This window comes from Callorhinus ursinus, unplaced genomic scaffold (assembly GCF_003265705.2).
Source record: "Callorhinus ursinus isolate GAN/ISIS: 27379988/994484 unplaced genomic scaffold, GSC_fseal_2.0 scaffold7, whole genome shotgun sequence".
Taxonomy (NCBI): Eukaryota; Metazoa; Chordata; class Mammalia; order Carnivora; family Otariidae; genus Callorhinus; species Callorhinus ursinus.
The window spans coordinates 61,592,053-61,605,343 of NW_027397069.1; the positions used below are offsets into that span (position 1 = coordinate 61,592,053).

Genomic DNA, 13,291 nt, shown 5'->3' on the forward strand with positions numbered 1-13,291 from the left:
AATATAAAAAAAAAATTTAAGAATTGATTGACGACCACGGGAAACATGGCCTAGTAAAAAGACCCAGCAATGGTTCTGAACCAGGCACAATATGACCCCAGGGGACATTGGGCAATGTGTGGAGACATCTTCAGTCATCACAACTAAAGAGGTGCTACTGGTATCTAGTATGTAGAGACCAGGGAGCACTAAGCAGTACAGTTGACACAGGGGACAAAGGAAAGAACAAGATCAGTTTCAGGAAATGAAGACTTGGTGGAACAAGGCACAGAGCAGCTTTTCTTGCCTAGCATCTGGAGGTCTCCCTCCTTTTCTCCCTTTCCCCCAGGGCTGAAACTCAGAGACTGCATGACAAGCTGGCTGGGACCAGGTGGAGGAGAACACTCGTGGGTGACGGAAACAAGATAGCAAGAACTTGGGTAACCAGGCGAATCTCCCTGGAGCAAAACTGTCCCCCGGCTCTGACCTCCCTATAACTCTCAGCTGTTATATAGGAAAAATTAATTCCTATTGGACTATTAGGAAAAAGGAAAGTATTTGGAGAAGAGAATCATTCTGAGTGGTGACTCTTGCGATGTTAGTGCAGAAAATCCCAGCGCCATCAAGCCTTCTGCAGAGGTTACATAAAGGAGTCTCAGCGGCGAGTGCTTCCAGAGCTGGTTCGTGTTAGTTTCACAGCGAGCAGCCCCGGCTGTGGGAACACGTGTACGCCATCTGGAGTGCTTAGCTGGGTGTTCTGAAAAGTTGTGGTGGGCCAGTCTAGGTGCTGGGTTTAGACACGCGTAGCTGTATTTTTAGAAGGTACTTTAAAAATCTCAATTTCTGGGACTTTACTCTCCAGCTAAGCGACTCCAACCAATGCCTTCACTTTCAGCTCAGTCTGCTACATACTTTGTTTTTAAAAAATTATGTTTTAGAGTGTTTCAGTCTTGACTGCTTTTATTCCAGACATGCTGCCTATGGAGCTGAGGGAAGTTACACTGGTTCCAAACCCCACAGCCAGTAGGGATGGGAATTCCACTGTAGTGTCAGGATTGACTCAGAATCCAGGTGGCGCAGAATCGGGAGAACAGGCTTCAGTCCTTGCTGGGGAGATGCAGACTGACCCTTCCTGCAGGGAGCCTCCATTTGGATATCCTGTAATGCTGCTGTGAAGTGTGAAAATCATGTTTCTACAGAAGTAAACCTTAATTGTCGGACATACCCAAGAATGAGCTGTTCAGTTCACCCATGGATGAACTGGACAAGCAGGATGGTGAAGGCTTCAAACCCATGAGACAGACATGGTGATCCCCCAGGCCCCAGAGGTGCTCCAGAGAGAGCTGGACAACCACTTCTAGAGATAGGAGAGAATATTCAGGAATCGAGGAGAGAGTGGATTTGGTAACCACTGACAACCTTGAAGGATTCTCAGAGGGCTCCTTCCAGCTCAGAGCAGACGAACACGTAAGAGCAACTTGTTGGAGAGTTACAGACAGAATCCCAAGTTCTCTCTCGGTCATTGAGCTTGTGCCATTTTTATAAAAAGTCTCTAGAACCGAATGTGCTTCCTGACTCCCTTTTGCATATAACCAAAGAGAGGAATGTTATTCCATTTGGAGGCTTTGTGCCTTTGCCAAGTTGAGAGGAAGCTTGTCTTTGTAATCAGGGGAGGAGAGCACAAAGCGTCTACTGCTCATGATGGATTCTTCCAGATGAACTTGCCCATCTCCTTAATGGTTCTGAACAACTGAATTTAGAGCAGATACCAGTTGAGAGGCCCCTGCCTGTATTCTGGCTGGTTTTGAAAAGAGAGTAAGAGAGTAAAAAGATAGCTTGTTTAAAGAATATTCCCTGGCCGGCATGCAGCCTGTCACTAAGGCTGCCTAGACACTTGGGAGCTTCCCCTTTGCTCTTCAAGAGTCTCCAAAAGCCATAGGTGGGCCCCCTTGAATGCATGAATGTCCTTGCTGTGTGAGTTCAGGTGAGCTGTTGGTGCCTGTGGTGGCATTCTGTCACCATTTCTCTTCTTTAGCACTTTCCACAACACTACAGCCTACCTACCAACTGTTTCCGAGTGGGGGGAGAATCTGCATAAGTGGAGGTTCGCATGCCACTGGGAACATGGCCAAAGAATTTATTCCTTTTCGAGTCTCTTCCCTATACATCTGCATCTGGGTTGTCTTCTAAATCTGTCCATTACAGGAGGCTCATTTCTTAAATTGGGGTCCAGGGTGAAGGTGGGAAATGTTTTAACTTCTATCTTACCGAATCTTGAGGACATCTGTAAGGCAAACATTAGTATAGACCATATGGTGAATGATACTTTCCCCTCTCACAGAACACTGAATATAGGGACTTTCTAAAGCAGGAATTTAACTAAATCTTGGCTTGCTTGCTATGGTAGGTTCAGTCACCAGAGACCCATTTAATGTGTTTGATCTGATTTTCTATACTTTGGGTAGCCTTCAACCTTCTTTCTTTCTTTCTTCTTTCTTTCTTTCTTTCTTTCTTTCTTTCTTTCTTTCTTTCTTTCTTTCTTTCTTTCTTTTTCTTTCTTTCTTTCTCTCTCTCTCTCTCTTCCTTCCTTCCCTCCTTCCTTTTTAAGATTTATTTATTTATTTTAGAGAGAGAGGACAAGTGAGTGTGAGGGGCAGAGGCAGAGGGAGAGAGAATCTCAAGCAGACTCCTTGCTGAGAGAGGAGCCTGATGCGGGGCTGGATCTCATGACTCTGAGATCACGACCTGAGCTGAAACCAAGAGTCTGACACTTAACCGACTGTGCCACCCAGACATCCCCAGTATGATCTTTCTTAAGGAGTATCTGTGCTGCCCATTATCTCCATTGCCAAAGGAAATGCTTCCCTCATAATACAAGGGTGCCAAAAATATCAGAATGAAGTGATTACTCCCCAAAACAAATGACCCCACAAGAGAGGGAGAATGGAGGGTGCTGTTTTCTTCCTTGCCAGAGGGTATGAAAATGTCTTTTGTGAGAACAAATAAGGGTTTCTGTTTTACTGGCCATTTAGATCATATTATTCATGATGTTTCTAAGTTGTGGTTTTTTTTTTTTTTTAAAGATTTTATTTATTTATTTGAGAGAGAGAATGAGAGAGAGCGAGCGAGCGAGCATGAGAGGGCAGAGGGTCAGAGGGAGAAGCAGACTCCCTGCTGAGCAGGGAGCCCGATGTGGGACTCGATCCCGGGACTCCAGGATCATGACCTGAGCCGAAGGCAGTTGCTTAACCAACTGAGCCACCCAGGCGCCCTCTAAGTTGTGGTTTTAAGCTGACAAAGATTTTGGCATTCTCTCTAAAGTGATGAAGCATTTGTCCTTCACTGCATTTTTCTCCATTATAAAATACCATTCCCATTTAAACTAATTAAAATACTTAAAATCTAAACTTTAATGGGAAAGATGGTTGGAATCTTTTGTATTTTTTTCCCCTAATTTATGGCTTGGAGCTGCAATTTTCTTCTTTCTTTATTTTGACCTTAGGAAAAAAAGCAGTTGCTGTCATTGTTTTGTTTCTGTTTTCTGTTATATTCAACCCTAGCCTTTCAGAATTATTCTAATTCCTTATATGAGTCATGAAGTTTCACTTTTATTCTGAAGGCAAGAGGTATGAGATTTGTAATATTTATAATTATCTTTCAGACTCCATGACCCCCCCCAACCTACTACTTCACTATAACTCCACTTCTGAAAGAGAATTCATTGTTTTGTTTTGTTTTCTGATGCAGTAGGCATCTTGACAGAGTTGTAGCTTTAGTATCTTCAATTTTTAATTGAAATGGGAACTGGTTGTTTGCCAAGCTTCCCACTACCTACCATCACTCACTTACCTGTCTGCCCCAACCATGGGCACTGATAGAAAATTTTTAGCTTTTATTCACAGTGGACAGCTTGCTTAAGTGACAATGTCAGATCCTGGGGTCATGAGGAAGCCCCCAGTCCAAGAACTAGGGTTCAGAAGCAAGCTGTTTAGCCTCCCTGAGACCCAGCTTCCTTCTCTGTAAAATGAGAAGTTGGATGAGGTCAGTGAATAGTAAGAGTTCACACAAGTGGTAACAGGATCAGTAGCAATTTGGGCCAATATTTATGGAGGAACTTTACATGCTTTTTCAGATGCCAGGACTAGTTAGTACCAAATGGAGTAGGAGGTGGGGGAGGGCAGACTAATAAATGACTGCTTTTGATAGATTAATAATATGGTGAGAACTAAGTTCAAGAGAAGCTCTAGAAGCATGGTGGGAGCCCACGAGTTCTTTTCAATGCTTCGAAAATCAAACAAAACGCCTACATTGGCTCTGATAAGGCTGAGCTGCCTAACTGAAATGCCTAGTTTCTTTGTGGTAGCTGGAAAACGTCAACTGCGTGTGGTAAGATTGGTTCCATTATGCCGATCCCGAGCCCTGGTTGGTAGTTGTAGCCATAACTAGCAATTCTGGCACCTGTGGCAAACAGTGTGCGACGAACCCTAAAATCAACTTTTTAATTCATGTTGCGGCTCACAGATGGGTGTTATTACCAATGTGCACCATCTGGTAGCTTTCTATTTTAACTTTTCATTCTTGCTCACTAGATACAGAGCTTTTTGAATTATTTTTTTAAATGTAGTGACCTCTAAACATTAATGACCTGGGACAGAAAGTCCTGGTCGTCCTGCCCTCATTATGGTCCTGATTTTGAGTTCAAATGAGCAATGTATTATTACTTAAAACAGTTGGTTTCCTAAACCAGTGTTTTTCAAGCATGAGTTCCATGAAATAAAAATTAGCAAAAGAGAACCCTCAGTTTCAAAAATGATTTTGTTAAAAATGACTGCTGGCTAAAAGACTCCATACTGCACTACCAGGTGGCGAGTATTTTGAGTCCCAAAACTTTGTGTGTTCTTCATTATGCCTGCCGTGTTCAGTGCTCGGCACACAGTGGACACCCGAAGCATGCCAATGGATCAGCAACATCACAGCCATCCAAGTTGGTTGCTAATATATTTCCAAAAGGCCAGGCCAGTATCCAAGGCTAGGACAAACTGGGATTCATCGTCAGTTTTGTGGACGGAGCCCTGAACTAATTGGATGTCCTCTTTGCGTGTTCCAAAGATCTGTTTTGTGAATTAAAACCTCCGTAGACACACCTGTGGACACTGTCACCCCATGAGAACACTTTTTGTGGCTCTGGTCAAATCTTCGATGTTATTCTGTTATATGTCTTGCTTACTTCTGTCTTTTAATTTTTGCTTTAGATTTTGCTTCTGTCTTTTAATTTATGTCCAGATGGATAGATTTCTTTCTCTCTCTCTCTCTCTTTCTTTTTAAGAAATAGAATATTTCAGGACCATCTGGACAGGCTAAAGCAGCCAACAATGGCCCAAGTAACCATCAGGGAAGCCTGGGCACACTCAGTAATGCCCTGAATCATTTTGTCTCTGCGTTTGACTATGCGGCCACAACTACTAATACCTCAAGGTGGAATTTCTTTCCTTTTCTTTTTCCATCTGAAATCCTTCCTCTTCTTACCCCCCCCCCCCCCCCACCACCGCCACAGTTCAGTGCATAAGGCTCTCCAGGAGACTTTCTCCATGATCTATTTGCAGGCTTGCAACATTTATATTTTATATACACTTCATTCCTTCTTTACTAAACAATATGAACTACTTTGTTGGTTTGGGAAAAAGAGGAAAAGATGTTTATATAAAGCCATTCAGAAGGTATAAAGGAAAAAAAACATGTTCTGAGCTTAGAAAATTAGCAATTGCATGAGTAGGGAAGAAAATTTCAAAGTCAAGCATCAAAATTAGATCTGGAATTATTATGATTTCTTTGTTATTGAAATATAAAATGGTAAAAAATGATAAGGGGGGCGCCTGAGTGGCTCAGTCGTTAAGCGTCTGCCTTCGGCTCAGATCATGATCCCAGGGTCCTGGGATCGAGCCCCGCATCGGGCTCCGTGCTCCGCGGGAAGCCTGCTTCTCCCTCTCCCGCTACCTCTGCTTGTGTTCCCTCTTTCTCTGTGTCTCTCTCTGTCAAATAAATAAATAAAATCTTTTTAAAAAATGCATAAGGGGAAAGCTAATCAATTAGACTTCAGTTTTAAACTACTATACTTAAAAAGAATACCATATTTAAAGCTAACATATTTCAACAACTACTTACACAGATAAATGTTTATAAAATGATAGACAAAGGGAAAGAACTTTGATACAGAGTGCATTCTTACAAACCAATAAGAAAAAGAACATCCCAATTGCAAATGGCCAAAAAACATGAGCAAATAATAGCAAAAGAATACAAATGGCTAACAAGCATATGGGGAAAAATATACAACTTTATTGGTAATCAAACCAATTCAGATTTAAGGCAACAAAGTCTGATATTTGTGTAGAAATCTCAAATTTTTTGAGAAGATAGAACATAACGTCAGTGAGGGATTAGGCTAATGACTACTCTCATACTCTGATGAAAGTACAATTTGAGTCAGCTTGTCTGGAGGGCAGTTGGTCAAAAGCTTTTCAAAAGTGCTTCTCTTTAGACTCACAATCCCACTTCCTTCAGCATAATTTGTTAAGCATCCCAAATACAGCCCCTGGTTTCCAGTAACTAGAAACTAAATTTCAAGGGCCAGGGGCTATATCTATCCTAAAGAAATAATCAAATAACTGCACACTCATTGAGAATGGTGTTTTATGTGTAGTTATTTATGATAGTGAAATATTGAACCCAAGTTAAATATCCAGCAGTAGGAATTGGGCTAAGCAAATTATGGTACATCCATGTAGTAAAATGTTCCATTAAAGACAGGGTCAAAATGCTCACAATTTATCATGGTGTAAAAAGGCCTGGTAGCAGATCAACATATACAGACTAATCCCAAAGTTGTTTAAATAGAAAATGAGTAGAAAAAAATTCTAGAAAATTTTAGTTTGTGTACCACCCTCCAAAAAAAAAAAAGGTATCACTTGATAGATTTTTCTTTTTTTTAATATTCTCTGTACTTTTCTACTCATGGTGAACATTGATTATCATTACAAGCATAAACATATTTTTTAATTATTCAGAGTGGTTTCTTCAGAACAAGATGGGTAGATTTACACAACATCATAATTGGTCAATGCAACTCACTTAGAAGGAAATAAAAAAACCTCTTTGCTACTTAAGATGTTCAGTGTTAAAGTTCGTGAACACAAACACCAAGGATTTAAGTCTAATAAAAGCAAAGTTGTTTTACATCCTTGGGCCAAGAACCATCCTATAAACACAGTTGTGTGATGGCACACACTCACACGGTGTCCTTATAGCAGGGTGAAGTCATTTGTTCGCCGAGTTTCCTTCTTTTGAGTGAATGCTGTCATTTCTCACATACGGTAAAAACCATCACTACCATTGCAAGGATCCCAAGAGCAATAAATTGGGACCTGATGGGTGGAATCCTCCATCGCTGCATATCTTGGTTTATGAGATTGACCTTTTGTCTAACAATTTTCTTGGAAGAAAGAACAATCTTTCCTGAAAGAAACACATACACACAAATAACACAAGAGGTGGGTGGAGAGAAACCAACAAAAGCACCCTTTTACCAAGCTATTACCCCTAATCTCTCCAAAATATTATTGTAAACAAGGTAAACTAGAAGGCTTAGAGTATTATTTACTTCCATGTCTAAGACGCCCACTGTGCCCTTTTCTCATTGTTCCCTTGGTTCTTTTGTTCTGGATAAGCACAGGGCTGGCAGGAAGTGGATGTGACTGAGGGGGAGCCGTATATGTCTGTCTCTGGGTTTACTGTGCATTTTGAATGGTTTATGCCATGATCCTATAATGACGTGTGGTTGTTGTTCTTTCCCCCAGAATGTCGAGTGGTGAAGTCCACTTCTTACACCAAAATAGCTTCATCATCCCGCAGGAGCACCACCAAGAGCCCAGGACCTTCCAGGCGCAGCAAATCCCCTGCCTCAACCAGCTCAGGTAAAAAGCATCAACGGAGATGAAGAAACTGTCTTGTTTCTGACGCATGATGAGCAGAGGGTGTGTGAAGCCCAGAGCGTGAGATTTTTAAGATAAAGTAGATTCCGGTTTACAATTTTAGAACAAGTTGGAGTGGTGGAACAGATTTGCCAGAGTCTAGCAGGTTAGCTTTAAGGAAAAGCACCAAGCTTGGGAAAACTTACTTAGCAAAGACTCAGGAAACCCAGATTTGCCCACAAATAGTATTATACCACTGAGTTGCTTCATTTCTACTACAAAAATCAGTTTTTCAGGCTAAGAGCCCCCAGCTCCAGAAGTCTCTGTTGAAGCGTTTATTCTACTTGGGACTGGCTTACGAGGAGTTTCCAGTTTGTCTTTGCTGAACTTCCGTAAAACATCCATTTTACTTTGGACTCCAGTGTGGCTCTGGAGCTCAAAGCAGTGAGAATGAGAGCCTGGGGCAGGGAAGCTGTGGGGACTCTGGGTCTGTGTCCTATCTCTCAGTGCCTCTAGTGCTGGTGCTAGAACAGGAGGTATACTCACAAAATGACCGTCTCAGCCCTGCGTCTTCCTTCTTCGGTCTTAAAAAAGACATGTGCCCGTTAGAAGGTGTGTGTTTGGATTGGTTTGTTTGTTTGCTTGTTTTTCTTTTTGCTTTCGGGCAGAAGGTCTATTTCACTATTGAATGGAATTATTTATTAAATAATATAAACTGTTAAATGGGAATTTATTAAATGATGCATACATCAAGGTGATTGTCTCTAATTTCATGAAGACAGAGAAGCTCTTATAAATAGAGGCAGAGACCACAGAGGCCTTCTTGTACTCGCCAGCGTGGGCCCAGAGGCATGTGCAAAAATCTCTAAGCTGGGCCTCCAAGGCCTGCCTCTGGCATCCCTCACCAGCTGTTAAACTACAGTGTGAGTTATAACCTCCATATTTAAAAATAGAGGTGCTATGATCCGTTTTTCCTAATAAAAAATAAAACCATAACCTCCAAAGAGAGTCTTGGAAAAAGGAACTCTTAGTAAGCTGCATAGCTAGAGCACCCAGCTCAACTTGGTTCTCTAAGAGTTACCTTCTCCCTGGGCTTTCACTGATCATAGCTATTCCCTAGATCTTCTCCTTTGACACTCCCCGTAAGGGTGGCAACAATGGGCGGCCCCTGCCCCCTTCTCACAGCATGCCCTACATCATAAGCAGTCAGGGAATGCGTCTCAGATCATGTTTGGTACTTGAGATGCAGCTTGTTTGCTCCTCCTAGTTTAAGGGTGGGCTGAGAACTCCTTCCTTAATACGACATACCACACCCAGATCGGGTGGAACCCTGAAAAGACACTTTGCTAACGGGTAAGGTATTGAGACTCAAAGTTTAAAGTGCATGAATGTCACTTGGGAACGCGGTAAAGTTTGTCATTCTGACTGCCGCCCCCACCCCTCAGATTCTGATGAAGGCCATAAACCTACGTTTTAGCAAGTATTCTAGGTGATTTTAATCAGATGGTATTTGCACCCTATGATCAGAAGCAGTGGGTTAAGGAAGAGGTTCCCAAAGTGTGGTTCCCTGGACCAGCAGTAGCACCATCACCTGAACACGTGTTAGAAATGCGGTCTTGATGAGCCCCCTCCGCAGACCCACTGAATCAGAAACCCTGGAGCGAGGGCCCAGCCATCTGGGTTTTCACAAGCCCTCCAGATGATTCCGATGCTCATCCAAGTTTGAGAACTAATGAATTACAGATAACAAAAGGGAAAAAAATACACAGAGTCATTTGGCCCTGCATAATCTGGTGAGCGATATGGCTTGCTCGTCTTCATTTATTGACATAACAGCAATGACTTCCTCTGCTTGCTTCCAAGTGGCGATGTCCGTCTTTAACCCTTGCAACCCAAGAGCAGAGCTCTAGTTACCATGAAGTGTAGGCCCAGGTTATAATGACCCACCTTCAGAGAGCCAATTACCTGGGACAAGAGAGAATTCCTGTCTGAAGATCATCCCGTCCCTGGAAACAGATATGGGGGAAAGTCTTTCCCTTCAAGAGAGATACCACCTACACAAAGACCACATTTTGTAGAGGTTCACAAATTAACCTTGTTGATTAAGCTTGAGCTCTTGTGAGCATGTTCAGTCTGGACCAAAGAACACTGCTCATTTTCTCTGAGCAAACCTGGGCTATCGAATGAACCCCCGTGGAGCAGTAAGGAAGAAAGAGGTCATGGGCCTAGCCAGCCTGTTGCCCCTAAAACCTTGGCTATTTAGTATAATCATGGAAAGTTATAAAGGAGAAAGAAGCCCCACATTACCTGGAACATTGGCAATACTAGTAAAAACAACAGTATTAAAAAACAAAATTAGTCCCCAATCCAAAACGAGTCTGACATTGACAAATTTTTTTTATCTTTTCTCTCTTCTTTCTTAGTATATACCAGGTGTAGTGGGGGAAACATCTAATAATGGGTGATTAGCCAAATTCTTATGTCTTTTACAGTATAGCTACTTCAACAGAATCTATATGCATTATTTAAGCGCTATAGCTATTGACTTTTTGTTATTGTTTTTAACAGTTTTTAAAATGTTGGTTTCGTTTTATTTTTTTAATTGAAGTAGAGTTGACACACAATGTTGCATTCGGCTCAGGCATACAGCATAGTTGATTTGACAAGTCTATACCTTCTGCTGTGCTCACAAGTGTAGCTCCCATCTGTCACCAGACAACGCTATTATAAGGCCATTGACTACATTCCCTTTGCAATGCCTTTTATCTCCGTGACTTATTCATTCCATAACTGAAGCCTGTATTTCCCACGTCCCTTCACTCATATTGCCCATCCCCCAACTCCCTCCCTCTAGCAACCATCAGTCTGTTCTCTGTATTTATGGGCCTAGCTCTGCTTTTCCATTTGTTTATTCATTTAACAGGTTTTATTTTTAAGACCTGTAGGCAGGCAGTAAAGTGCTCCTAGGTTTGGGCAGAAAATTTTTTTTTCTTTTTTTCTTTTGTCCTCATAATTCAAGGAAGGGGGGATAAGTCAAATTGTTGTGCACATGTCGAAGAATGGAATCATGAGATCTGGAGTAGTTATGGTCTGCTGCTAAGTTTTCTACTACAGATGCAAAATAAGTGTCCTCACGCTTTCTGTCTGATTGTGGCAGCCAAGATTGAATGAGGGAATACAAGAGAAAAACGTAGAGAATTTTTGCGACTCAGAAATAACCTTGCAAATAGTGAAAAACCTGTTTTACTCCAAAAATGAATCTAAAATTTGACTTTACAAAAAAGAATCATGAATCTAATTTTAAAAAAGATAATTATGAATACGGGAAATTATTGCACTTTAGAATTAACTGGTAACAGAATCACTACTCAGCATCTCTAAGATTATATAAATCTCATAAATATAATATATCTAATATATCTAATTATAATCTTATAAATATAGATGAATTTTAATTTACCAAAAGTAATTTCAGAAACTCTAAAAAGCAGACAGGCAAATGTAATGAATGCATGTATATTCATCACTGCCAACATTTGTAACTATTCTTTTTAGAAGTTTAAAATCGGTAGGATGCATTAACCTCAAAATCAATAGATTTTTTTCAAACAAGCATTTCTCTTTTGTTTCTCTGAGCCCTTTCAACTCTAGTTAAAGTCTGGTTGATTTGACCAGCACTAACTAACCTGGAATTTATGATAGGTGTGCCATGCCGGGTAGTAGTATCGTTTCCATTAAGAGAGTGGAATCCAAATCCATTCTAAAATTAAACTTCACTCAAGGTATTTTTAACTTCTAGGTCAAAATTAATTAAGTGGCACTGATCGTATTTTGTTTAATGTGAGACCTTTATGCATATACAGTTTTGCATTTTGATCTAGAAAGTACGCCATGCAACCATTTCTTGGTTGTATAACAGCTTATAATATGCAATGACCCTCTCTTGATTCTGACTTGCTACCAAATCTTATCACCTTCTTCTGGGTGATTCTAATTTAGAGAGGGTTTACAGAGCAGCAATACCCAGTCACAGATTTGTGGAGTATGTCAGTGTTCCCAAGACCGCTCTCTTTCCCTGGACCCAGAGTTTAGGAAGTCCAGTGGTATTTCCATTTCTTTTCTGGGCAAACACAGCTGCTAGATGTCAGGGAAGTCCTGCCTCAGTCCCCTCCACTGTGCTGGCCTAAGACTCCCAGCTCCAAAAAACAAAACAAAACAAAACAAAACAAAAAGACTCCCAGCTCCACTCAAGTATGGCTCTTAAACCCAGTGGAAAGGAGACTGAATTATCTGTATATTAATTGCATCTCCATTTTCTTAAAATGGCCTGTTCACTGTTTTGCAGAAATCATAAAGACTAGACTGTGAATAATTTTACTTTCATACCTCTTAAGCACTGATGTAGCCCCAAACCCAATTACCATCATGAACCTGACTTTCTAACATTAAAGAATCTTTGTTTCTCCCCATAAAGTATCAACTCAAAGTTTGAAATGATTTTTATTTCAATTGTTCAATTTCTACTTCCAGTATTCATCATCCTATGTTATACAAAGATTATTGCATAGTATACAGTTAAGATTTGCTCAGTTTTCATGCCATGCTGCTGTTCATGGTAATACTGTTAACTTATATTTAAATGACATCAGAGTTTACATAGGATTTTTCTGTCTTTGATTTCTTTTGATTCTCCTAACCATCTTCCAACTACAATCAAGACATGATAATATTATCTGTTATATAATAATATAGCCTGTTTTTGGAAATGAGGAAGCAGCGAGGGCTGGGGATACTGCTTGGCCCAGAGTGACAGAGTTAATCGTGGCAGCTCAGGGCTGACACCTGGGGCCGGTGCTCCAGACAAGGGCGGCTGGCCATCCTCAATATCTGTTTCTTCACCTCTGTTTATGAGAGATTTGATCTCCAGGAAATCACTAACACAGTACCTAGTTTAACATTGCAATTTACAACAACATAACACTTTGCAATAGAAGCCTAAGTATTAGTCCCAAGACCAACATTCCAGGAGGTGAAATGATTCACTCCAACTTCATGATGTATGGTCAGTGGTAGGCAGAAACTTTCTTGTGTTGTCAGTGGTAGAACAAGAATGAGAATCCTCTATAAATCTTCTCTTCGTCCCTTATGCATTCTTCTTCTTGGAACTGAAAGAAGCTAAAAGTGATTTATTAGTATAAGGTGTTCATTTACACATTCAGAACTATCAAGTGCAAGTCTGCTAGGTTGTCAGGCATTTGCTAGGCACTAATAATGCAGAGATGAAAGAAACAGTCTCTATTCTCAAGAAGCACACAGGTCAAGCCCCCTAAATAATTTATAGATAA

General features: G+C 40.9%; 1 protein-coding gene across 8 annotated transcripts in view; it reads left to right on the forward strand.

The window, feature by feature from the left end:
• DCLK1 (doublecortin like kinase 1) overlaps positions 1-13,291 on the forward strand; it is a 335,073-nt gene that overhangs the window by 235,689 nt on the left and 86,093 nt on the right. For all 8 annotated transcript variants that reach the window (XR_012378821.1, XR_012378822.1, XM_073894693.1 and 5 more), the window contains exon 5: positions 7,833-7,949. Coding sequence is in view for 6 of the 8 variants with exons in the window: in XM_073894693.1 (XP_073750794.1) it covers positions 7,833-7,949 (117 nt within the window). In the remaining 2 variants the exon portion in view is untranslated. The remainder of the gene's footprint in view (positions 1-7,832; positions 7,950-13,291) is intronic.